Source organism: Bufo bufo, chromosome 6 (assembly GCF_905171765.1).
Source record: "Bufo bufo chromosome 6, aBufBuf1.1, whole genome shotgun sequence".
NCBI lineage: Eukaryota > Metazoa > Chordata > Amphibia > Anura > Bufonidae > Bufo > Bufo bufo.
The window spans coordinates 35,351,031-35,375,669 of NC_053394.1; the positions used below are offsets into that span (position 1 = coordinate 35,351,031).

At 46.6% G+C, this 24,639-nt stretch overlaps 1 protein-coding gene across 1 annotated transcript in view; it reads right to left on the reverse strand.

The window, feature by feature from the left end:
* Positions 1-260: 260 nt before the first annotated feature.
* LOC121005483 (stress-induced-phosphoprotein 1-like) overlaps positions 261-24,639 on the reverse strand; it is a 61,796-nt gene continuing 37,417 nt past the window's right edge. Inside the window, exons 8-13 of the mRNA XM_040438252.1 lie at positions 23,114-23,204; positions 22,966-23,035; positions 21,118-21,195; positions 13,059-13,161; positions 6,837-6,907; positions 261-1,192 (exon numbers count right to left, since the gene is read on the reverse strand). Of these exons, the coding sequence (XP_040294186.1) occupies positions 1,057-1,192; positions 6,837-6,907; positions 13,059-13,161; positions 21,118-21,195; positions 22,966-23,035; positions 23,114-23,204 (549 nt within the window). The 3' untranslated portion in view covers positions 261-1,056. The remainder of the gene's footprint in view (positions 1,193-6,836; positions 6,908-13,058; positions 13,162-21,117; positions 21,196-22,965; positions 23,036-23,113; positions 23,205-24,639) is intronic.

Consider the following 24,639-nt stretch of genomic DNA (forward strand, 5'->3'; position numbering starts at 1 on the left):
AAAGAAAACTTAAGTGTGAAAGTACCCTAAAATAGCTGTTTACAGCTTCAGAGATCCCCTTTAAGGGCTCATTCACACGACCGTATGAATGGGTCCGCATCCGTTTCGCAATTTTGCAGAACGGGTGCAGACCCATTCAGGTCAACGGGGCTGCAAAAGATGCGGACAGCACGCTGTGTGCTGTCCGCATCCGTCGTTCACTTCCGCGGCCCAGCAAAAAATATAGAGCATGTCCTATTCTTATCCACAGTCGCGGACATGAATAGGCATTTCTATAATGGGCCGCCCGTTCCGTAAATTGCGGAACACACACGGGCAGCATCCATGTTTTGCGGATCCCCAATTTGCGGACCGCAAAACACAGCGCGGTCATGTGAATGCGTCCTAAAGGATAGCAATGTAAAAAAAAATTTTTTTTTGTGCACCTAGACCTATTTCGCAAAAAAAGTGCCATCATTTGAGCTCCTTTCAGGTACGTAATGTTACATCAAGTTTTGAAAATGCAACAAAAGAGAATAATCCACAGGGCCTAGCTCACCTGGAGGCGTGGCTTCCCAGAAAGGGGCGTGACTTAAGATGCAACAGGAATTTTGACGCAAAGTAGGTCAACCAATAGCTGATGTAACAATGCACCAAATGTGGCCACTGTGATCAATTTGGAGCGTCTGTAGGCTGTCTAAATATTAGACAGGATTAGTAAATCTGCCCCAATCTCTACGGCATCAGTTACACAATTTCACGCCCCCGTAAAATACTGCGTCAGGGCCGGCCTTCATGTTGTGGTCGGTAACAGGTCCCTCTGGTCTGTAACAGTTGGCACAGTGCGGGCAGATGTCCACTGCGTGGTCCAGTAGTAAAGTGCAGGCTTCAATCCACAGCTCTCGCCTTATCCGTTATCCAAAAAGGACTCGCGCAACAGCAGGAAACGGGAGATGGACGGACCACCGCCTAAGAAAGCTTCCGAGAAGCAGAGACAGGTCTCTCCAGTCCATTTCCCTTAATAAATTGCACTTGGATCACACTACTTCATGACGTCCTCCTGCATCGTCTCCTTCCTTAGCTTTTCCAAGGCTTGCGGTCCACGCCTTTGTTCTCCGGTATGTGGCGGTAGCGGCATTTGTCACCATAACTGCAGCTGTTCAGTCTCCAGTAGAAACACTCGCTGGCTTTAGAGACTGCTTTCTTCTTAGCGCTAAAAGAGGCAAAAAGTGCATTCTCCATATTACTGAAGTTATCATCATCTATCTTGGTTGCACAGATGTAGCAGAGCCGATTTCAGTATTTACATTTGTGGAACTGCACAGTTTGTGAGCCGAGATAATGCAGTGGGTTTACCTGTAATCTTAGAAAATATTATCGCGACACAGGAAGCCGTGCCAAATGTCAAACTCAACTCTGCTACATCTGTAATGGATATGAAATTACTACAATTAATGACAGTATTAAACAGGACCCCTTAAAGGGCTTCTGTCAGCCCACTAAACCGTTTTTTTTTTTTTTTGTTTAATAATAATCCCTACACTGCGATCTCTGCATAGATAAGTAAAATAATTTTCGTTCAGTAGAATTAGAGAAAACGCTATTTTTATAATATGTAAATTACCTTGCTACCAGCAAGTAGGGTGGCTACTTGCTGGTAGCAGCCGCATCCTCCGATGGTAATGACGCCCCCTCCGCTTGTTGATTGACAGGGCCAGGGAACGGAATCGTTCTCTGCTGGCCCTGCCTGTTTTCATTCAATATCTGGCGCCTGCGCCACGGCTGTACCTATCTTCAATCTGCGCAGGCGCACTGAGAGGCGGCCACTCACTCGGCCGCTCCATCCTCAATGCGCCTGCGCCGATGACGTCACATCTACACCCGGCGCAGGCGCATTGAGGATGAAGCGGCCGAGTGAGTGAGATTGAAGATAGGTACGGCCGCGGCGCAGGCGCCAGATTTTGAATGGTAACAGGCAGGGCCAGCAGAGAACGATTCCGTTCCCTGGCCCTGTCAATCAACAAGCGGAGGGGGCGTCATTACCATCGGAGGATGCGGCTGCTACCAGCAAGTAGCCGCCCTACTTGCTGGTAGCAAGGTAATTTACATATTATAAAAATAGCGTTTTCTCTAATTCTACTGAACGAAAATTATTTTACTTATGTATGGAGAGATCGCAGTGTAGGGGTTATTATTAAACAAAAAAAAAAAACGGTTTAGTGGGCTGACAGAAGCCCTTTAACTTCTCCTGACATGTTTGTTTTAGTACATACATTCCCCATGAGATAAGAATTCTGGACTATCTTGCCTTACAATTTTGCATTGCACTGTCCCTCTGTTATTCCTCCTGGAAACGTAGGAAGAAACTGACAACTGGGTGTTACAACTCCCATAGTCAAAGGGGTGTGCCCCTGCAAAGTCTGGCACTCTCAGCTCTGATTGGACAGTGTCAGGTTGTACAGGGACACGCCCCAAGTTGACAATTGAATTACATATTTTTAGTAGGGATAATGGATGAACTGCACTAAGGCAAAGATCTAATAAAATATGATTTAGAAATGCTATATTATAGGCACAACAAATATTGAACAGGAGAGGTGTCAGGTTCTCTTTAAGGCATAATATATGTTTGCCCCTTGGGACACCCCTGTATTAGTTTTAAGGGATACCCACATTCAGCACAGCATCAAACACTAGAGACATAAATGCCCATGTCAGCATCCAGCAGCAGCTCGAAGAGCTCCCCCCTACACCTGTCCCACAGAGAAGAGACAGTCACAGAGCAGACTCACTTAAAGGGGTTTTGCACTTTGTTTAAACTGATGATCTATCCTCTGGATAGACCATCAGCATCTGATCGGCGGGGGTCTGACACCCGGGGCCCCCGCCGATCAGCTGTTTGAGAAGGCAGCGGCGCTCCAGCAGCGCCCTCACTGTTTACTGCCGGCCCAGTGACGTCACGACTAGTATCAACTTGCCTGGGCGCGGCTAAGCTCTGTTCCCTTGAATGGAGCTTAGCTCCACCCAGGCAAGTTGATACTAGTCGTGACGTCACTGGGCCGGCGGTAAACAGTGTGAAGGCCGCGGCGCTGCTGGAGCGCCGCTGCCTTCTCAAACAGCTGATCGGCGGGGGTCCCGGGTGTCGGACCCCCGCCGATCAGATGCTGATGATCTATCCAGAGGATAGATCATCAGTTTAAACAAAGTGCAGAACCCCTTTAAGGTAACCTGCTGCTCTGCTGAATGGAGTGTGTCTGAAGCTCTGCAGCAGCCGGCCTCATGTGAATCAGAGGGCCCACCAGAGGGGTACTGCGTAAGTGAAATGACAGCAATGAGTGCTTCCACCTGTCCCAAATGCAGGAGGAAGCAGATTAGAGGGAGCACCTCCAATATAATGTGCAGGCAGAGCCAAGGAAGTCATTGAAGTGCAGCTTCAGCCAATAGCAGCAGAGCAGGAAGTGATGTCAGACTGAAGGGGGCGTCACTTTAGCAACTTCTGCTGTACAGCCCAGTGACATGCAGCAGTAGTTATCTGTGGTATTAGGACCAATAGGCGACAGAGGAGAAGAGACCGGAGTGAAGAAAATCACGTCCCTGGGATGTTATACTATATGACCCTAGTAGCTCCATTTTACAAAGGCTACATGCACACGACCATATGTGTTTTGCGGTCCACAAATTGCGGATCCGAAAAAAAAAAAAAAAAAAAGGGGGGGATGATGTCCTTATGGCATTTTTTTTTTTTTGGCGGATCCATTGTAACAATTCCTATCCTTGTCTGCAAAATGAACATGAATATGACATGTTCTATCTTTTTTGCGGGGCCACGGAATGGACATACAGATGCGGAAGACAAATGTCCGCATTTTTTGCGGAGCCATTGAAATGAACGGACAAGATTAGGCATTTTCGATTATAGTTGCCGGCGATGTGCGGTCCGCAAAACACATATGGATGTGTGAATGGACCCTTAGTGTGAGAATTTGCTAGATGATACTTTAAAAGGGGTTCTCCGGGCAATTTGTCTAATTAGTATTTGTAACTAACCCGTGGAGGGAGGGAGGATGTGGCCGCTTCTTTTGCACCATCTATAATGCAGCAGAACGGGAAGACCCGGGCGGAAGAGCCTGCAGAGGAGGGGGCAGCGAGGGACGGTAAGTCGCATGTAAACGGGCAGCACGGTGGCTCAGTGGTTAGCACTGGTGCCTTGCAGCCCTGGGGTCCTAGGTTCGAATCCAACCAAGGACGACATCTGCATGGAGTTTGTATGTTCTCCGGGGACAGCTTGATGTCTGTAAAGCGCTGCGGAATATAGTAGCGCTATATAAGTGAGTAAAAATGATCTTCCCTCCAACTAGTAGAGAAAATGCCCAAAGAACCACTTTAAAGTATCTCCTAGCGAACTCTCATACTTAGTGAAATGAGCTACTAGGGTCATAAAATTAAATATTGATACGTGGCGCGTGCCCCCTGGCACATTCTAGTCCCCGGTTCACCAGCCGACTGCTGAATTAAGCAGAGAGTAAATCGGCCGGAGCGGCGAGGAGGAAGAACAAATGATAGATGTCAACAAGGGCTGCAATTATTACGCTGCAGCATATTAATGGGAGGCAGGAGGCGCGCTGACTACAGGGAGACGGGCACGGTTTAAGGCTCAGTACAGTCTGTTCACGGACAGGAGGCCGCACCTTAAACAAATATTATAAAGGAGGAAGATGTGGCACCTCCGGAGTGATCATTAACAGCAGCAGGAAATAAGACGATTACAAATCAATCAGAGGGCAGACTGGCGCGGCCGGCTTCCAAATGTCATATCTCAAGGTCTAATGACTAAGTTTTGCACTGTCACTAGTGGAACCTGCAGCCCTCCAGCTGTGGCAAAACTACATCTCCCAGCATGCTTAGACAGCCAACAGCAGGGCATGTATTATAAAGGAGTTGAAGTTTTACAACAGCTGGAGGGCTGCAGGTCAAGAGTCCCTGAGTTAGATTACGGCTGCGTTCACACGGGCGAGATTTCCACGCGGGTGCAATGCGGTAGGTGAACGTATTGCACCCGCACTGAATCCCGACCCATTCATTTCTATGGGGCTGTTCAGATGAGCGGCGATTTTCACGCATCACTTGTGCGTTGCGTGAAAATCCCAGCATGCTCTATATTCTGCGTTTTTCACGCAACGCAGGCCCCATAGAAGTGAATGGGGTTGCGTGAAAATCGCAAGCATCCGCAAGCAAGTGCGGATGCGGTGCGATTTTCACGCACGGTTGCTAGGAGACGATTGGAATGGAGACCCGATCATTATTATTTTCCCTTATAACATGGTTATAAGGGAAAATAATAGCATTCTGAATACAGAATGCATAGTAAACTAGCGCTGGAGGGGTTAAAAAAAATAATAATAATAATTTAACTCACCTTAATCCACTTGATCGCGTAGCCCGGCATCTCCTTCTGTCTCCTTTGCTGAACAGGACCTGTGGTGAGCATTAATTACAGGTAAAGGACCTTTGGTGACGTCACTCCGGTCATCACATGATCCATCACATGATCTTTTACCATGGTGATGGATCATGTGATGACCGGAGTGACGTCACCAAAGGTCCTTTACCTGTAATGAATGCTCACCACAGGTCCTGTTCAGCAAAGGAGACAGAAGGAGATGCCGGGCTACGCGATCAAGTGGATTAAGGCGAGTTAATTTTATTTTTAAAAAAATTTAACCCCTCCAGCCCTATTGTACTATGCATTCTGTATTCAGAATGCTATTATTTTCCCTTATAACTATGTTATAAGGGAAAATAATACAATCTACAGAACACAGATCCCAAGCCTGAACTTCTGTGAAGAAGTTCGGGTACCAAACATGCGCGATTTTTCTCACGCGAGTGCAAAACGCATTACAATGTTTTGCACTCGCGCGGAAAAATCGCGGGTGTTCCCGCAACGCACCCGCACATTTTCCCGCAACGCCCGTGTGAACCCAGCCTAACACCTCCTGACACTGGAGAAAACGGGGTAGACTGCACGATGGGGGGGGGGGGGAAGGGGGAGCACACCACTCCTCGCCTTCAGCTGCTCTGCATATCCAGCTTTCATTTCCATGTTGTTTTTAAGGCGTTTCATTTCTTACTATATTTATAGCTTAATATCCCCTGAAAATACGTAAAAAGTTAAAAGAGAACACGTTGGATGCTTGCAGCCACCACTAGAGGGAGCTCTAAGGGGTTGTCCAGGATTTATTCATACTTAAATGCCCTAGCCAGCAGAACCTGTGAAGAGAAACATATTTACCTGATCAATGCCCCTCAGGTCCAGCTCTCTGCACCGCACCCCAGCCCCTATCTGTCAATATCTGCACGGACGAGGTCATGTGAGCTGCTGCAGCCAATGACCGGCCTCAGCAGTGACATCTCCCCAGGCGGCACGTCACTGCTGGGTTACATGTCGCTTACAGACAAGTCACCAGTGAAGCGTCACACGTGACCATGCAGACGTTGACAGACGGGGACCAGAAGTGCCGAGCAGACAGCACCATAAGGCTCGTCACCCAGCTTTCTTACAGAGTTGCAGTATCCATTGCCATTCAGAGAGTCTGGGAAAGATGGGTGACAACCCTGTAGGGACCTGTCATCAGCAGGTATTAGAGGTCACTCAGCTTTCTGAAAAATAGAAAAGGAGGTAGTGCATAGAAAAGATACCAATGCAGGAGCTAAAAAGGTCTCAGGGCAGGAGACTCTCCCAATGCTCAATATTACTCATCTACAAAGATAAAAATAGAGCAGCGCTGTGCGGCCGACCGCGAATGCAAGATGTTCTATTCAGATCGTGGGGGGCTCTGAGGCTTCACAAAACTTACTTTGCTGCAGCCGCTTGTCTTGGCTTGTCTGGGTATCGAATCAATAACCGCGTGTTCTCTACTTCTTTACCCTGTGGACGGATGAAAACTAATCTTGTGGCTGCACCTTCCCAATTATAACACTGCTTTACCAGCAAAACCAACAGCGTATAATAAAACATACAAACAGCGTATAATTTATATATATATATATATATATATATATATATATATATATATATATACACACACACACATATACATATACACACACACAAGCAACAAAATATGGCAGCACACTTCTACATACAAATAATAGAACTGGGGATTATTCTGGATTACTGCGGTACTATACCTACTGTACATGAAAAACGAAAGCGTGTGTCGGGCCACCTACCAACGTCAAGGTGGCTTCTGAAGATGGATACCCATCACTAACAGAACTGCCTCTCCTGGGCCTAACCTAAGCCTACAATGTTCAGGGCAGTGTAGAAACCAGTTATGTTTATACTCTGCTCAGAACCCCTGGGCACATGGACGGGGAGTGCTCAATCTAAAGGAGGGTGCTATCCTCCAAACACACTGCAAGAAAATGTAGACTGTATAGTAGGTACCGGTGTAATCCAGAATAATCTCTGATCACTAGTTCTATTGTTGGCACATGTAACAGTGTGCTGCCATATTTTGCTTGCGGTTTGCTTTATTTATGTGCACCTGTGACATTGGATGCGCTAGGCTAAATTTTCTTTATAATTATACATACAGTAAGGACTAGAAGTATTTGAACACCCTGCGTTTTTGCAAGTTCTCCCACTTAGAAATCATGGAGGGGTCTCTGAAATTCACATTGTAGGTGCATTCCCACTCAGAGACATCACATTGTACAGTCCTAATCAAAAGTTTAAGACCACTTGAAAAATGGCAAAAAAAAATCATATTTAGCATGGCTGGATCTTAACAAGGTTCCAAGTAGAGCTTCAACATGCAACAAGAAGAAATGGGAGTGAGACAAAACATTTTTTGAGCATTCAATTTAATGAAAACAACGAATAAACTGAAACGGGCTGTTTTTCAGCTGATCAAAAGTTTTGGACCACATGCCTTTAAAAGGCCAAATCTGTGCAAAGATGTGGATTCATTGTCATTTTCTGTCAGGTAGTCACACGTTGTGATGGCAAAGGCAAAAAAACTCTCCCTTTTTGAACGTGGTCGGGTTGTTGAACTGCATAAGCAGGGTCTCTCACAGCGCGCCATCGCTGCTGAGGTGGGATGCAATAAGACAGTCATTTGGAATTTCTTAAATTCTTAAATGATCCTGAGGGTTATGGAACAAAAAAGTCAAGTGGAAGACCCAAAAAAATGTCCTCAGCACTGAGCCGGAGGATCCAATTGGCTGTCCGTCAAGACACTGGACGATCCTCGACCCAAATTAAGGCCCTTACTGGTGCTGACTGCAGCCCCATAACCATCAGACGGCATCTGAGACTGAAGGGCTTCAAAAACAAAAAAGTCTTCAAAGACCTTGTCTCCTTGAACGCCACAGAACTGCTCGTTTGGACTTTGCAAGAGCACCAAAAATGGGACATTCAAAGGTGGAAGAAAGTTTTATTCTCTGATGAGAAAAAATTTAACCTTGATGGTCCTGATGGTTTCCAACGTTACTGGCATGACAAGCAGATCCCACCTGAGATGTTTTCTACGCGCCACAGTGGAGGGGGCGCCATAATGGTCCGGGGTGCTTTTTCCTTCAGTGGAACAATGGAGCTTCAGGAAGTGCAGGGGCTTCAAACGGCCGCTGGCTATGTCCAGATGTTGCAGAGAGCATTCCTCATGACTGAGGGCCCTCGTCTGTGTGGTAACGACTGGGTTTTTCAACAGGACAAGGCTACAGTACACAATGCCCGCAGGACAAGGGACTTCTTCCAGGAGAATAACATCACTCTTTTGGCCCATCCTGCGTGTTCCCCTGATCTAAATCCAATTGAGAACCTTTGGGAATGGATGGCAAGGGAAGTTTACAAAAATGGACAACAGTTCCAGACAGTAGATGGCCTTCGTGCGGCCATCTTCACCACTTGGAGAAATGCTCCCACTCTGACCACATGACTTTCTCCCATGACTCCTCTGGATCACCCAGATGGTCATTGGCAAACTTCAGACGGGCCTAGACATGTGATGACTTGAGCAGGGGAACCTTCCGCGCAATGCATGATTTGAAACCATGACGGCGTAGTGTTCTACCGACAGTGACCTTTGAAACAGTGGCCCCAGCTCTCTTCATGTCATTGACCAGCTCCTCCCTTGTAGTTCTGGGCTGATTCCTCAACTTTCTTATCATCAGTGATACCCCACGAGGTGAGATCCTGCATGGAGCCCCAGTCAGAGGGAGACTGACAGTCGCCTTTAGCCTCTTCCATTTTCTACCAATTGCTCCAACAGTTGATCTATTTTCACCAAGCTGCTTGGCAATTGCCCCGTAGCCCTTTCCAGCCTTGTGGAGGTCCACAATTTTGTCTCTAGTGTCTTTTGACAGCTCTTTGGTCTTGCCCATGGTAGTAGTTGGCATCTGACTGACTGTGAGGTGGACAGGGGTCTTTAAAGAGCTCAGACAGGTGCTACTAAGTTATATTAATGAGTGGAGTAGCGGTGGAATTTTTAAAGGAACAGTAACAGGTCTTTGAGAGACAGAATTCTTGCTGTTTCTCAGGTGTTCAAAAACTTATGTTCAGTAGTGCAAGACAAATAAATTCTTTAAAAATCAGACAATGTGATTTCCTGATTTTTATTTTATTATGTCTCTTAGAGTGGGAATGCACCTACAATGTGAATTTCAGACCCCTCTATGATTTCTAAGTGGAAGAACTTGCAAAATCGCAGGGTGTTCAAATACTTCTTTCAAATACTTCTGTTGTCTTTTGTTTGCTTATATACAGTATCTGTTTGTGTGTATGTATATGTGTGTGTGTGTGTGTGTGTGTGTGTAAGGGAACACTTAAACAACACAATGTAACTCCAAGTCAATCACACTTCTGTCAAATCAAACGGTCCACTTAGGAAGCAACACTGAGTGACAATCAATTTCACATGCTGTTGTGCAAATGGGATAGACAACAGGTGGAAATTATAGGCAATTAGCAAGACACCCCCAATAAAGGAGTGGTTCTGCAGGTGGTGACAACAGACCACTTCTCAGTTCCTATGCTTCCTGGCTGATGTTTTGGTCACTTTTGAATGCTGGCGGTGCTTTCACTCTAGTGGTAGCATGAGACGGAGTCTACAACCCACACAAGTGGCTCAGGTAGTGCAGCTTATCCAGGATGGCACATCAATGCGAGCTGTGGCAAGGAGGTTTGCTGTGTCTGTCAGCGTAGTGTCCAGAGCATGGAGGCGCTACCAGGAGACAGGCCAGTACATCAGGAGACGTGGAGGAGGCCGTAGGAGGGCAACAACCCAGCGGCAGGACCGCTACCTCCGCCTTTGTGCAAGGAGGAACAGGAGGAGCACTGCCAGAGCCCTGCAAAATGACCACCAGCAGGCCACAATTGTGCATGTGTCTGCTCAAACAGTCAGAAACAGACTCCATGAGGGTGATAGGAGGGCCCGACGTCCACAGGTGGGGGTTGTGCTTACAGCCCAACACCGTGCAGGACGTTTGGCATTTGCCAGAGAACACCAAGATTGGCAAATTCGCCACTGGCGCCCTGTGCTCTTCACAGATGAAAGCAGGTTCACACTGAGCACATGTGACAGACGTGACAGAGAATGGAGAATGTTCTGCTGCCTGCAACATCCTCCAGCATGACCGGTTTGGCATTGGGTCAGTAATGGTGTGGAGTGGCATTTCTTTGGAGGGCCGCACAGCCCTCCATGTGCTCGCCAGAGGTAGCCTGACTGCCATTAGGTACTGAGATGAGATCCTCAGACCCCTTGTGAGACCATATGCTGGTGCGGTTGGCCCTGGGTTCCTCCTAATGCAAGACAATGCTAGACCTCATGTCGCTGGAGTGTGTCTGCAGTTCCTGCAAGACGAAGGCATTGATGCTATGGACTGGCCCGCCCGTTCCCCAGACCTGAATCCAATTGAGCACATCTGGGACATCATGTCTCGCTCTATCCACCAACGTCACGTTGCACTACAGACTGTCCAGGAGTTGGCAGATGCTTTAGTCCAGGTCTGGGAGGAGATCCCTCAGGAGACCGTCCACCACCTCATCAGGAGCATGCACAGGCGTTGTAGGGAGGTCATACAGGCACGTGGAGGCCACACACACTACTGAGACTCATTTTGACTTGTTTTAAGGACATTACATCAAAGTTGGATCAGCCTGTAGTGTGTTTTTCCACTTTAATTTTGAGTGTGACTCCAAATCCAGACCTCCATGGGTTGAAAAATTTGATTTCCATATTTTTTTTTTTGTGTGATTTTGTTGTCAGCACATTCAACTATGTAAAGAACAAAGTATTTCAGAAGAATATTTAAATTAATTGAGATCTAGGATGTGTTATTTATGTGTTCCCTTTATTTTTTTGAGCAGTGTATATATACATATACACACACACACACACACACACACACACACACACACATACATATATACAGATACTGTATATAAGCGAACAAAAGACAACCGCATCGCAGGCTCCAAATGTAGTTCCAAACAGTTTATTCGGACAGAGAGAACACTGAAAAGGAAAAGTGCACTCTGCGAACACCAGATGGTTAAATATCAGCTTTAGGGTCCATTCACACATCCGTGTGGGTCCGCAATTCCGTTCCGCAAAATGCGGAACAGAATTGCGGATGTGTGAATGGACCCTTATTGTACATCACAAGTAAAAAAAAAAAATCACACATTTGGTAAAAACAAAAAACACCATATAAAAAGACACCAACCTGGGTAAAAAATAACACAACTGGACCAATGCAGACACATCATACAATGCAGGTAGCATATGAAACAAGGCCACAATGGAGGGATACAGATATACAGACCCAGTAGGCGCTGCACCCAGGGGGACAGTCTTGTACTACTGAAACATCACATTTTTGTATGGTGGACAAGGCTGTCGGTCTTGGAGCTACATTTGGAGCCTGCGATGCCGTGGTCTTTTGTTCGCTTGTACATTCCAGATGTTCACCTGGTGATCACGGGCACAGTGGGCAAGTGACTCTGGTGCAGATTTCTTGTGGATTATATAATGTACGGTCTACACTACTACACTCCATTAGCAAAAACTGGGTTGATCTGGATCAGTACCTGTATTAGATTTATGCTGAAAACTGCACTGTAATATACCTTGTGGCCACCTAACTATGGACGGGTGCACCACGAAACTACAAAATGCAATGCAGTCTGCAGACAGCATGTTACAAGGAAGAAGGAGCCATCCATCTACAACATGCAGACGGCTGCACTGCATTTTGTCGTGAAAAGTACTCTTTAAAAGGGAAATCTATTACCACATACCATGATATGAATTACGGTATTAGATGTGCGCTGGTCTCTGGAGTAAAACGCTCTTGATCCCATCCCGATTCTTGGCTGCATTCCGGAGAATTGATTATTTTTCTCATATGCAAGTTTACAGCTTGGTGCAATGAGGGTGTCACCGTTGCACCTTACTCCTGGCTGCCCGGCCCCTACAGCTTTGAATGACAGAGCCAGGTAGTGATGTTATCTTGCACTTCGTTAATTGGCATACATGCAGTCCAGTCCGGCTGTTTGCCAGGGCTGAAGTCATCTGTACTGCGCATGCACCGACTGCCAAAGCGATGGCGCACACATGCGCAGTACAGATGACTTCAGCCCAGGCAAGCAGCAGGGCTGTAACTTTGCTTGCACCAATTACCGAAGTGAAGGCTAATTGCCCAGTAGACTACATCACTGCCTGGCCCCGTCACTCAAAGCTGGGAAAGCCAGGAGCATGGTTTTTCAGTGCAACGTGGTGCAATGGTGACACCCTCGTTGCACCAAGCTATAAATCTGCATATGAGAAAAAGAAGAATTTCACCAGAACGCGGCCAAGAATCCAGATGGGAGATGGAGCGTTTTACTTAAGGGACTAGCGCACACCTAGCAATTCATTTGGATTCATATCCAGGTACGTGGTGACAGATTCCCTTTAAACGTACTGCCTCCCTGCGATCTGCCTGGTAAAGCAATCGTACTACTATGTGCATGCAGAGAATGTCCTGTCGCTGGATATTGGAGATGCACACATGCAATTTATATGAACTCTTACCTGCAATGCCTCCAGTGCTCTGGCTGTCGCAAGGGGGCACGTAAAGTTAACAAACGCACAAAATCTTTCAACAAGGACTCGAATGCTAATGATTTCACCATAACTACAAAAAAAAAAAAGGGTCAGAGTAAGTTGCCAAAAAAGAATTCTAAGAGACAACTAAATCATAAGGAAATCTGTTGAAGCTGAACAGACAATAAATGTTTGGTCCGCAGGATCAGCCGAGTGCCGGCCCACCCATGCTCATCCGATTTTCTGTCCAGGATTAGAAGAACATGGCTGCTTTTTGCCAGAATTAGCCCCACGCCAGTCCACAGGTTGTATGCGGTATTGCAGCTCAGCCTTAGGGTCCATTCACACGTCCGCAATTCTGTTCTGCATTTTGCAGAACGGAATTGCGGACCCATTCATTTCTATGGGGCCGCACGTCCGGGTCCGCAATTCTGTTCCCGAAAAACATAGAACATGTCCTATTCTTGTCCGCATATTGCGGACAAGTTTGGGCATATTCTATTATAGTGCCGGTGATGTGCGGTCCACAAAATGTGGGACGCACATTGCCGGTGTCCGTGTTTTGTGGATCCGCAAAACACATACGGATGTGTGAATGGACCCTTATTCAAAGGAGCTGAGTTGCAATACCAAACACAAACTATGGACAGGTGTGGCGCTCTTCCTGGAAGGGAATGTTTTTCTAATGCTATACAAACCCGCTAACATAACTGGCAGATGGATTTTTACACTCTGATTCTGGTGTTCGCTTGTACATGAAAAGCCAAAAGAATGCAATTCTGACCTGTCCGTGTGTGAATCCACCACCGCTGACTGGGACACTTTGTTTCTGCAGAAGAATTTGATACCTGCTGCCTAATGCTTCCGCAGATAATATCTGGTTGCAGGGGGTCTCGGAGGAAGGACACCCTGTAATCAGCTCGTTATTGAGGGTCCAGCCCGCCAGCTATGGCTGCACTATTAGTCAAAGTAATTCACTTTCCTGCAGCCAGATGATGAAGATTTTCTTAAAATATCATGACATCAATGTTTTCATCTGGAGCGCCGCGCTAAGTTCCTGCCGCCCTCGCAATTAATCCAGGGCTGCAGAGAGCAGCATGTGCTGCGCTGATACAGCATCCCGAATCACAGCGGGAGCCGCCACTGGCTGTAGCCGGGATCCCGCCATAACGGACAGGGTTCAGAGACAGCTCACCGCAGGTCTCCGAGCAAGATGGCTCCATCCAGGACGCATGTGGCTGCTTACCAGGGCATGGGTATATCTACTGTACTTACAGGAAGGACTGGAGGAGGGTATATAATGTATATAGAGGGAGGACGGGAGGAGGGTATATAATGTATATAGAGGGAGGACTGGAGGAGGGTATATAATGTATATAGAGGGAGGACTGGAGGAGAGCATATAATGTATATAGAGGGAGGACTGGAGGAGGGTATATAGTGTATATAGAGGGAGGACGGGAGGAGGGCATATAGTGTATATAGAGGGAGGACAGGAGGAGGGTATATAGTGTATATAGAGGGAGGACAGGAGGAGGGTATATAGTGTATATAGAGGGAGGACAGGAGGAGGGTATATAGAGGGAGGACGGGAGGAGGGTATATAATGTATATAGAGGGAGGACTGGAGGAGGGTATATAATGTATATAGAGGGAGGACGGGAGGAGGGTATATAGTGTATATAGAGGGAGGAGGGTATATAGTGTATATAGAGGGAGGACGGGAGGAGGGTATATAATGTATATAGAGGGAGGACTGGAGGAGGGTATATAATGTATATAGAGAGAGGACTGGAGGAGGGTATATAATGTATATAGAGGAAGGACTGGAGGAGGGTATATAGTGTATATAGAGGGAGGACAGGAGGAGGGTATATAGTGTATATAGAGGGAGGACGGGAGGAGGGCATATAATGTATATAGAGGGAGGACTGGAGGAGGGCATATAATGTATATAGAGGGAGGACTGGAGGAGGGTATATAGTGTATATAGAGGGAGGACTGGAGGAGGGTATATAGTGTATATAGAGGGAGGACTGGAGGAGGGTATATAATGTATATAGAGGGAGGACAGGAGGAGGGTATATAGTGTATATAGAGGGAGGACGGGAGGAGGGCATATAATGTATATAGAGGGAGGACTGGAGGAGGGTATATAGTGTATATAGAGGGAGGACAGGAGGAGGGTATATAGAGGGAGGACGGGAGGACTGGAGGAGGGCATATAATGTATATAGAGGGAGGACTGGAGGGGGGTATATAGTGTATATAGAGGGAGGACTGGAGGAGAGCATATAATGTATATAGAGGGAGGACTGGAGGAGGGTATATAATGTATATAGAGGGAGGAGGGTATATAGTGTATATAGAGGGAGGACTGGAGGAGAGCATATAATGTATATAGAGGGAGGACTGGAGGAGGGCATATAATGTATATAAAGGGAGGACGGGAGGAGAGCATATAATGTATATAGAGGGAGGACTGGAGGAGGGTATATAGTGTATATAGAGGGAGGACTGGAGGGGGTATATAGTGTATATAGAGGGAGGACTGGAGGAGGGTATATAGTGTATATAGAGGGAGGACTGGAGGAGGATATATAATGTATATAGAGGGAGGACAGGAGGAGGGGATATAGTGTATATAGAGGGAGGACAGGAGGAGGGTATATAGAGGGAGGACGGGAGGACTGGAGGAGGGCATATAATGTATATAGAGGGAGGACTGGAGGAGGGCATATAATGTATATAGAGGGAGGACTGGAGGAGGGCATATAATGTATATAGAGGGAGGACTGGAGGAGGGCATATAATGTATATAGAGGGAGGACAGGAGGAGGGTATATAGTGTATATAGAGGGAGGACAGGAGGAGGGTATATAGTGTATATAGAGAGAGGACTGGAGGAGGGTATATAATGTATATAGAGGGAGGACTGGAGGAGGGCATATAATGTATATAGAGGGAGGACTGGAGGAGGGTATATAGTGTATATAGAGGGAGGAGGGTATATAGTGTATATAGAGGGAGGACGGGAGGAGGGCATATAATGTATATAGAGGGAGGACGGGAGGAGGGCATATAATGTATATAGAGGGAGGACTGGAGGAGGGTATATAATGTATATAGAGGGAGGACAGGAGGAGGGTATATAGTGTATATAGAGGGAGGACAGGAGGAGGGTATATAGTGTATATAGAGAGAGGACTGGAGGAGGGTATATAATGTATATAGAGGGAGGACTGGAGGAGGGCATATAATGTATATAGAGGGAGGACTGGAGGAGGGTATATAGTGTATATAGAGGGAGGACAGGAGGAGGGTATATAATGTATATAGAGGGAGGACTGGAGGAGGGTATATAGTGTATATAGAGGGAGGACGGGAGGAGGGCATATAATGTATATAGAGGGAGGACAGGAGGAGGGTATATAGTGTATATAGAGGGAGGACTGGAGGAGGGTATATAGTGTATATAGAGGGAGGACAGGAGGAGGGCATATAGTGTATATAGAGGGAGGACAGGAGGAGGGTATATAATGTATATAGAGGGAGGACAGGAGGAGGGCATATAGTGTATATAGAGGGAGGACGGGAGGAGGGTATATAATGTATATAGAGGGAGGACTGGAGGAGGGTATATAATGTATATAGAGGGAGGACTGGAGGAGGGTATATAGTGTATATAGAGGGAGGACTGGAGGAGGGTATATAGTGTATATAGAGGGAGGACAGGAGGAGGGTATATAGTGTATATAGAGGGAGGACAGGAGGAGGGTATATAGAGGGAGGACGGGAGGAGGGTATATAATGTATATAGAGGGAGGACTGGAGGAGGGTATATAATGTATATAGAGGGAGGACTGGAGGAGGGTATATAATGTATATAGAGGGAGGACTGGAGGAGGGTATATAATGTATATAGAGGGAGGACTGGAGGAGGGTATATAATGTATATAGAGGGAGGACTGGAGGAGGGTATATAGTGTATATAGAGGGAGGACTGGAGGAGGGTATATAGTGTATATAGAGGGAGGACTGGAGGAGGATATATAATGTATATAGAGGGAGGACTGGAGGAGGGTATATAGTGTATATAGAGAGTGGACGAGAGGAGGGTATATAGTGTATATAGAGGGAGGACTGGAGGAGGGCATATAATGTATATAGAGGGAGGACTGGAGGAGGGTATATAATGTATATAGAGGGAGGACTGGAGGAGGGTATATAATGTATATAGAGGGAGGACTGGAGGAGGGTATATAGTGTATATAGAGGGAGGAGGGTATATAGTGTATATAGAGGGAGGACAGGAGGAGGGTATATAGAGGGAGGACGGGAGGAGGGTATATAATGTATATAGAGGGAGGACTGGAGGAGGGTATATAATGTATATAGAGGGAGGACTGGAGGAGGGTATAGTGTATATAGAGGGAGGACGGGAGGAGGGTATATAATGTATATAGAGGGAGGACTGGAGGAGGGTATATAATGTATATAGAGGGAGGACTGGAGGAGGGCATATAATGTATATAGAGGGAGGACTGGAGGAGGATATATAATGTATATAGAGGGAGGACTGGAGGAGGGTATATAGTGTATATAGAGGGAGGACTGGAGGAGGGTATATAGAGAGTGGACGAGAGGAGGGTATATAATGTATATAGAGGGAGGACTGGAGGAGGGTATATAATGTATATAGAGGGAGGACTGGAGGAGGGTATATAATGTATATAGAGGGAGGACTGGAGGAAGGCATATAATGTATATAGAGGGAGGACTGGAGGAGGGTATATAATGTATATAGAGGGAGGACTGGAGGAGGGTATATAATGTATATAGAGGGAGGACTGGAGGAGGGTATATAGTGTATATAGAGGGAGGAGGGTATATAGTGTATATAGAGGGAGGACTGGAGGAGGGTATATAGAGGGAGGACGGGAGGAGGGTATATAATGTATATAGAGGGAGGACTGGAGGAGGGTATATAATGTATATAGAGGGAGGACTGGAGGAGGGTATAGTGTATATAGAGGGAGGACGGGAGGAGGGCATATAATGTATATAGAGGGAGGACTGGAGGAGGGTATATAATGTATATAGAGGGAGGACTGGAGGAGGGCATATAATGTATATAGAGGGAGGACTGGAGGAGGATATATAATGTATATAGAGGGAGGACTGGAGGAGGGTATATAGTGTATATAGAGAGTGGACGAGAGGAGGGTATATAATGTATATAGAGGGAGGACTGGAGGAGGGTATATAATGTATATAGAGGGAGGACGGGAGGAGGGCATATAGTGTATATAGAGGGAGGACAGGAGGAGGGTATATAATGTATATAGAGGGAGGACAGGAGGAGGGCATATAGTGTATATAGAGGGAGGACTGGAGGAGGGTATATAATGTATATAGAGGGAGGACTGGAGGAGGGTATATAATGTATATAGAGGGAGGAGGGTATATAATGTATATAGAGGGAGGACTGGAGGAAGGCATATAATGTATATAGAGGGAGGACTGGAGGAGGGTATATAATGTATATAGAGGGAGGACTGGAGGAGGGTATATAGTGTATATAGAGGGAGGAGGGTATATAGTGTATATAGAGGGAGGACTGGAGGAGGGTATATAGAGGGAGGGGTGCAGGGTATACAGTGTATATAGAGGGAGGAGGGTACGTAATTTATATAGAGAGAGGAGGGTATATAATGCAGTGTTTCCCAACCAGTGTGCCTCCAGCTGTTGCAAAACTACACCTCCCAGCATGCGCCGACAGCCAAAGGCTGTCCGGGCATGCTGGGAGTTGTAGTTTTGCAACAGCTGGAGGCACACTGGTTGGGAAACACTGATATAATGTATATAGAGGGAGGAGGGTATGTAATGTATATAGAGGGAGGAGGGTATATAATGTATATATATAACCCCTGCATTGCCGGTCTATATAGCCTTGGTATTTTTTTTCAGTTTAATTAACAAAAATAAGAAAATAAAGGTTCAAATCGAAAATTATCCACAGGGTTGAAAAAAAACTAAAAACTGTGCAGTCTAAAAGACTAAATATTATGAAAGCGCCATAAAAACAAGAACATGTTGACTATGGCAGGGGGGGGGGGGCGGGGGGCAGTAGTCCCACACATGACCAGCGTTGCAGAGAGATGCTCCTGAGTAACACATAACGGCACTGCTCATCTCCAAGCTAATTATCAGAAGCAAACAGAATTAATGAAACGAGGCCAAGACTCCGGAGAGGTCACAGGTACCGTCCTCGCTAACCGTAAAATTAAACAAAAAACTGGTGAAATGGCGGCTAGTGTCACACTTTCTCCAAATCACTAATAGCACAGTAAGAACGGTGCTGAAAAGCAGAAAATGTGCTGTGCTCTAAGGTCAGTCGGCACGTTGCATTTAGATCCACGGCAGAAATCTGAGGTTTACACGAGGAGTTTTGCAGCTGATGTGTTGTGGGTTTTCAATCTGCTAGAGGAGCCCATGGGAAAACGCATATAGAAAAAAAATACCGGGCTTCGAGCAGGCTGCATTGTCAAAAAAAAAATTGCCAGAAGACAAAAAAAAAAAACTAAACAAAATTTTTTTTTACAAAAAACCTGCGCAGTCTGTAGTCCATTTTGTATTTCCCCATTGCCCCATGCACACGACCGTATGTGTTTTGTGGTTCCCGGCCGTGGGCATGCTGCTATTTTTTTCCCTTCTGTAGAAATGTCCTATCATTGTCCGCCAAACGGACAAGCGTAGGACATGTTTGACCTTTTTGGAGGGCAGGCCGGACGGACATACAAATGCGGACAGCACATTTTTTGCAGCCCCATTGAAATGAAGGGGTCACAGTGCCCTACAGTGAACATATGGTCATAGCATTTCTAAAAAAACGCTGTGTGTGAAAACACTATAATACAAAAAAAGATAAATTTAAGGGGGAAAAAAAATGCAAAAACAGCTCAGACAATCAAGTGGTTTAATGTATCCTCATTAAAGAGACTGGGTCAGGCTCACGCCGTTTCTGCATCTGTAAACCATTTCGAGGACAGCTGAGGAGACCTCTCAGTGCAGACTGGACAGAGGGGTAACGGGGAGATTATACTATATACTATGTATGCAGGATAGTGTAGTATATACTATAGCGTAGTAGACTATACTATTGTGTCCTCCGTATGCACATATAATGAGCAGCAAGCCGAGCCCAAAGTATACTCTTTTGGATTTAGGGGGTATCTGTCAGCAGGATGAACCCTATTAAATCAGCCATAAGGCCTGACCCTGCTGACTAAAAAAACATACCTTTCCTCTCCCAATCAACTGCTGTATTTAGGAATGCGAAAATATGTAAATTACGGCTTAACGGGGTATTCTGGTTCTGTAACGTTATCCCCTATCCACAGGGGCATAAGTATCAGATCGGTGGGGGTCCTACCACTGGGACATGAGAACAAGGGCCCCTTACCTCGTGGAGCCTGACAAAATGAACGGAGTGGCCGGTTGAGCATGTGCGCTGCCGAACCATTTATCGTTACGGGATTTCTGGAGACATCCGAGTACATCACTTGGCCATCTCCAAAACTTCTAAAGGAATGAATGGAGTGGCAACGCGCATGCCCAACAAGCAGCTCCATTCATTTCGGAGGCCTCCATGGGGTAGGGTCCTACTGAGGAGACCCCCACCGATCTAATAGTAATCCCCCGTGGATTGGTGATAACTTGACATAAGTCAGAATATCCCTTTAAGTGCACCGAGGGCAGGCCCTAGTAACTCTGTGCACCTTAGCTCCTCCAATCTGCTTCCCTTGACACTTACCCTCCACCGGGAAGCCTGGCCCTGCCGACCAAGTTGTGGGGAAGTGTCCAGGGAATCACAGCAAAGGGGCACAGAGTGGCTAGAGCCTGCCCCTGGTGCACTTAAGCCCGAATTTGCATATTTTTTTTAAGACATTAATTTCTCCTAAATGCAGCAACACATCGGGGGAAGAAAGGCATGGTTTTAATCAGCAGGCTCAGCCCTACCAGGCAGTATGAAGCGCTTGCTTACCATTTAAACAGGTCCCGCAGCTGCTTTTCTGTTATCTGGTCCGTTATGTTCCCCACCCACAGCGAACAACTCTGGGTCCTGAAAAAAAGGGAAGACTGAGTCAAGAACAGACCAGGAAGCAAGCAGCACCCTGGGGGCGCTAAGAGTTTTGCAAACACTGAATATTTGTATCATTTCAAATTGCATTAGAGACCTGAATGAGGTCGCTTTGTCGGGATGGTGCGCTTACACAATTTGATAAAAATTTTCACCAAGTACAGGATATTTGTCAGCAGTGCAAGTTAATACGATCCAGTGTTTGCACAGATCTTAGCGCCCGCAGATACTGCTACTCTTAAATCACATCAATTAAGAGGGAGGTCAGGAGAAAGAAGCATTGGTCATGCTGGATTTCAACATGCCCGATCTTTTTGGTCTCAACAGAGATAAACCACCGGCAGAGGTGTCTGGCAGCAGCTTACAGCGCTCTCTCCGTGTGGGGGGTTTTAGAGGAACAGCTGTCGACAAGCATTCAGCTGACAGCTATGTAATGTATGTGGTCTGATTAACTTTAAGCTTTGAAGTGGCATTGAGTTTACTGCTAAATTCAAGCTGTGCTAAAGGCAACGCAGCAGTGCTGAATTCTAACCATCCTGGACCCTCCTGCCTGGGGAGACACCTAGGGGGCAGCACGCTGCCTGGGGAGACACCTAGGGGGCAGCACGCTGCCTGGGGAGGCACCTAGGGGGCAGCACGCTGCCTGGGGAGGCACCTAGGGGGCAGCACGCTGCCTGGGGAGGCACCTAGGGGGCAGCACGCTGCCTGGGGAGGCACCAAGGGGGCAGCACGCTGCCTGGGGAGGCACCAAGGGGGCAGCACGCTGCCTGGGGAGGCACCTAACCTAGGGGGCAGCACGCTGCCTGGGGAGGCACCTAGGGGGCAGCACGCTGCCTGGGGAGGCACCTAGGGGGCAGCACGCTGCCTGGGGAGGCACCTAGGGGGCAGCACGCTGCCTGGGGAGGCACCTAGGGGGCAGCACGCTGCCTGGGGAGGCACCTAGGGGGCAGCACGCTGCCTGGGGAGGCACCTAGGGGGCAGCACGCTGCCTGGGGAGGCACCAAGGGGGCAGCACGCTGCCTGGGGAGGCACCAAGGGGGCAGCACGCTGCCTGGGGAGGCACCAAGGGGGCAGCACGCTGCCTGGGGAGGCACCAAGGGGGCAGCACGCTGCCTGGGGAGGCACCAAGGGGAATCATACTATTTTAGGAGCACTAAAGAGGCATCAGTGTTGTGATGGGGGCACTTAGGGGACATTTTTAGCGTGTTGGTGTACTAAGGAGGTATCTTTGCTGTGTGGGAGCATTAAGGGGACATCATAATGTGTGTGGGGGGCAAAAAGGGGCACTACTGCTGTGTGGGGGAAACTGGGTGGGATTGGGAGTGTATTGTGGATTTGGTGTGGTTACAGACGTGGTGTCGCTCTTCACATTTCTTCCAAAGTTGGGAGGTTGGCATTTGGCACAATACGAATGTTATCTCAATGATTCGGCACCAAGCTCAGCTCTGCTACATCTATAGTAACTAGCAGATGAAGAATAAAATTCACCGCAGCCGATGTGACAGGAACCGGTGGAAGCTGTAATAAGAGGCGGCAGTTGTCGAGAGACATTCCCCATAAAATAGTTTACAATAATATCCCAGAGAAGACGCTCGGGGAGGAACTGATCCGTGAAATGCATGCCTGAGTTCAAGATTAAAAAGGCAAGGCAATCTGCATAAGTGAAATACTTGTGGAGAGCATTCATACGCTGGCGTCAGCCGATACAGATTTATAGGTTTCCTCAGGCAGCAGATGGGTGGCCGCACTCACTCTGACAATTCATTTAGGAAGAGCAGCTCCTCTTCTACCGTCTCATCCAGCTTCATGTTCTCCTGCAAGACTGCCGGGAAGAAGGAGAATTACCGCGAGCTCGGCCCCTGCCCCCCTCACTCATATGTGTAACTGTCCAGAAAATCACCTTTAGCAGAAATTGGCGCTTCCATTACAGCAGGAACAGATCCGTATTCTTCAAGCAAATGAAAGCTTTGTCCCTGGGTGAAACCGTGATCCTTCAGAGAGAGTCAAATACATTTTAGAACAGGCCCTTCTAATGTGACTTCAACAGGTTTTCTGATTGTATATAACTATACAATAATAATCTTATACAAGGAACTGACAGCAGGATCAAATCTTTTAAACCATGCATACGGCCTGGTAGAGTTGATCCTGCCGATTAAAATGACACCTGAATTATGAAAATCGGTTGCAGCGTTCCCTGGATTCAGTGCACCCAGGGAGTAGGCGCTGCCCTTTGGTGCACTGAAGCCTTCATTTGCATAAAAGATTGAAAGTCTTTTTTGCTTTAGTTTTCCATGGACGGAGTTGTATGAAGGCTTGTTTTATTTCATTTTTGCCTATGATGTCCACTCTACGAGATAATAATGTGTTAATTTTATAGTACAGGTTCTTATGGATGTGGTGACAGCAATTACCGGTATGTATAGATTTTTTTTATGAAAATAAAAGGGATTTGAAAGGGAGAAAAAGATTTTTGGCTTTTTTGTGTGTTTTTTTAAAATATATATTTCAAATTTTTTATATATATATTTTTTTTACTTTTTTCAAGTCCCAGTAGGGGACTTGAACCTGCGATCCTCTGATCACCCATTCTGTATTACAGTTTCTTCTATTAATTAAATTAAACAATGCCCATTAGAATGCCGGCCAAAGGCAGGGCCTAACAGGCATCCATAAATGGCAGCTCTGGAGGTAATTGTTAGGCCCCTGGCTGCCACGGCAATTCCTTGGCACACTACAATTGCATCATGGGGGTCAGTGGAGTGAGAGAGGAAACTACTTAGATGCTGCACTCAGCATTGTATACCGCAGCTGGCACCCACTTATTAAAGGCTATGTACACCTTCAGGGGCATTTTTTGTATGATTGTATTTTACTAATTTTGGGCTACAATCTTTTCTTCAATTGGTTTTTATTAAAAATATTTAGCTGTTCTGTCAAAGGGTTAACTGTTTGTCTAGCTGTGTAAATCATACTTTCACTTTGTGCCTCATGTAATAAACCTTATCTCTAAACTACTAGAAGGTCATAAACACTTAAGCCACATTCTTATGAGTAAGAAAAGAACTGAGCTATAGGGAGTGTTTTTAAGGTCAGAGATAAGGAGCCATCAGCTGAGCTGCCTGACAGAACACAGTAATAACACAGAGCCTGCTACTAGAGAATCTCAAGGCTGTACAGAGAAAGGGGCTCAACAATTGAAAAAAAATTATTTTTAGCTCAAAAGGAGTACAATGCAATAATAAAAAAATTCCCCCAAAAGGTGTATATAGCCATTAATGATTTTTGCCTGGGCCATCAGGGTCATTGGCAATAGGTGATGCGTCTTGTGCTTTCAAGTTGCACTTTGCTAAGGCTGGCTCGGATACACCTAGCGAGCCGCACACCTGTCTCAGTTGGACAGGGTTAGGACAGTTCTTCGACATC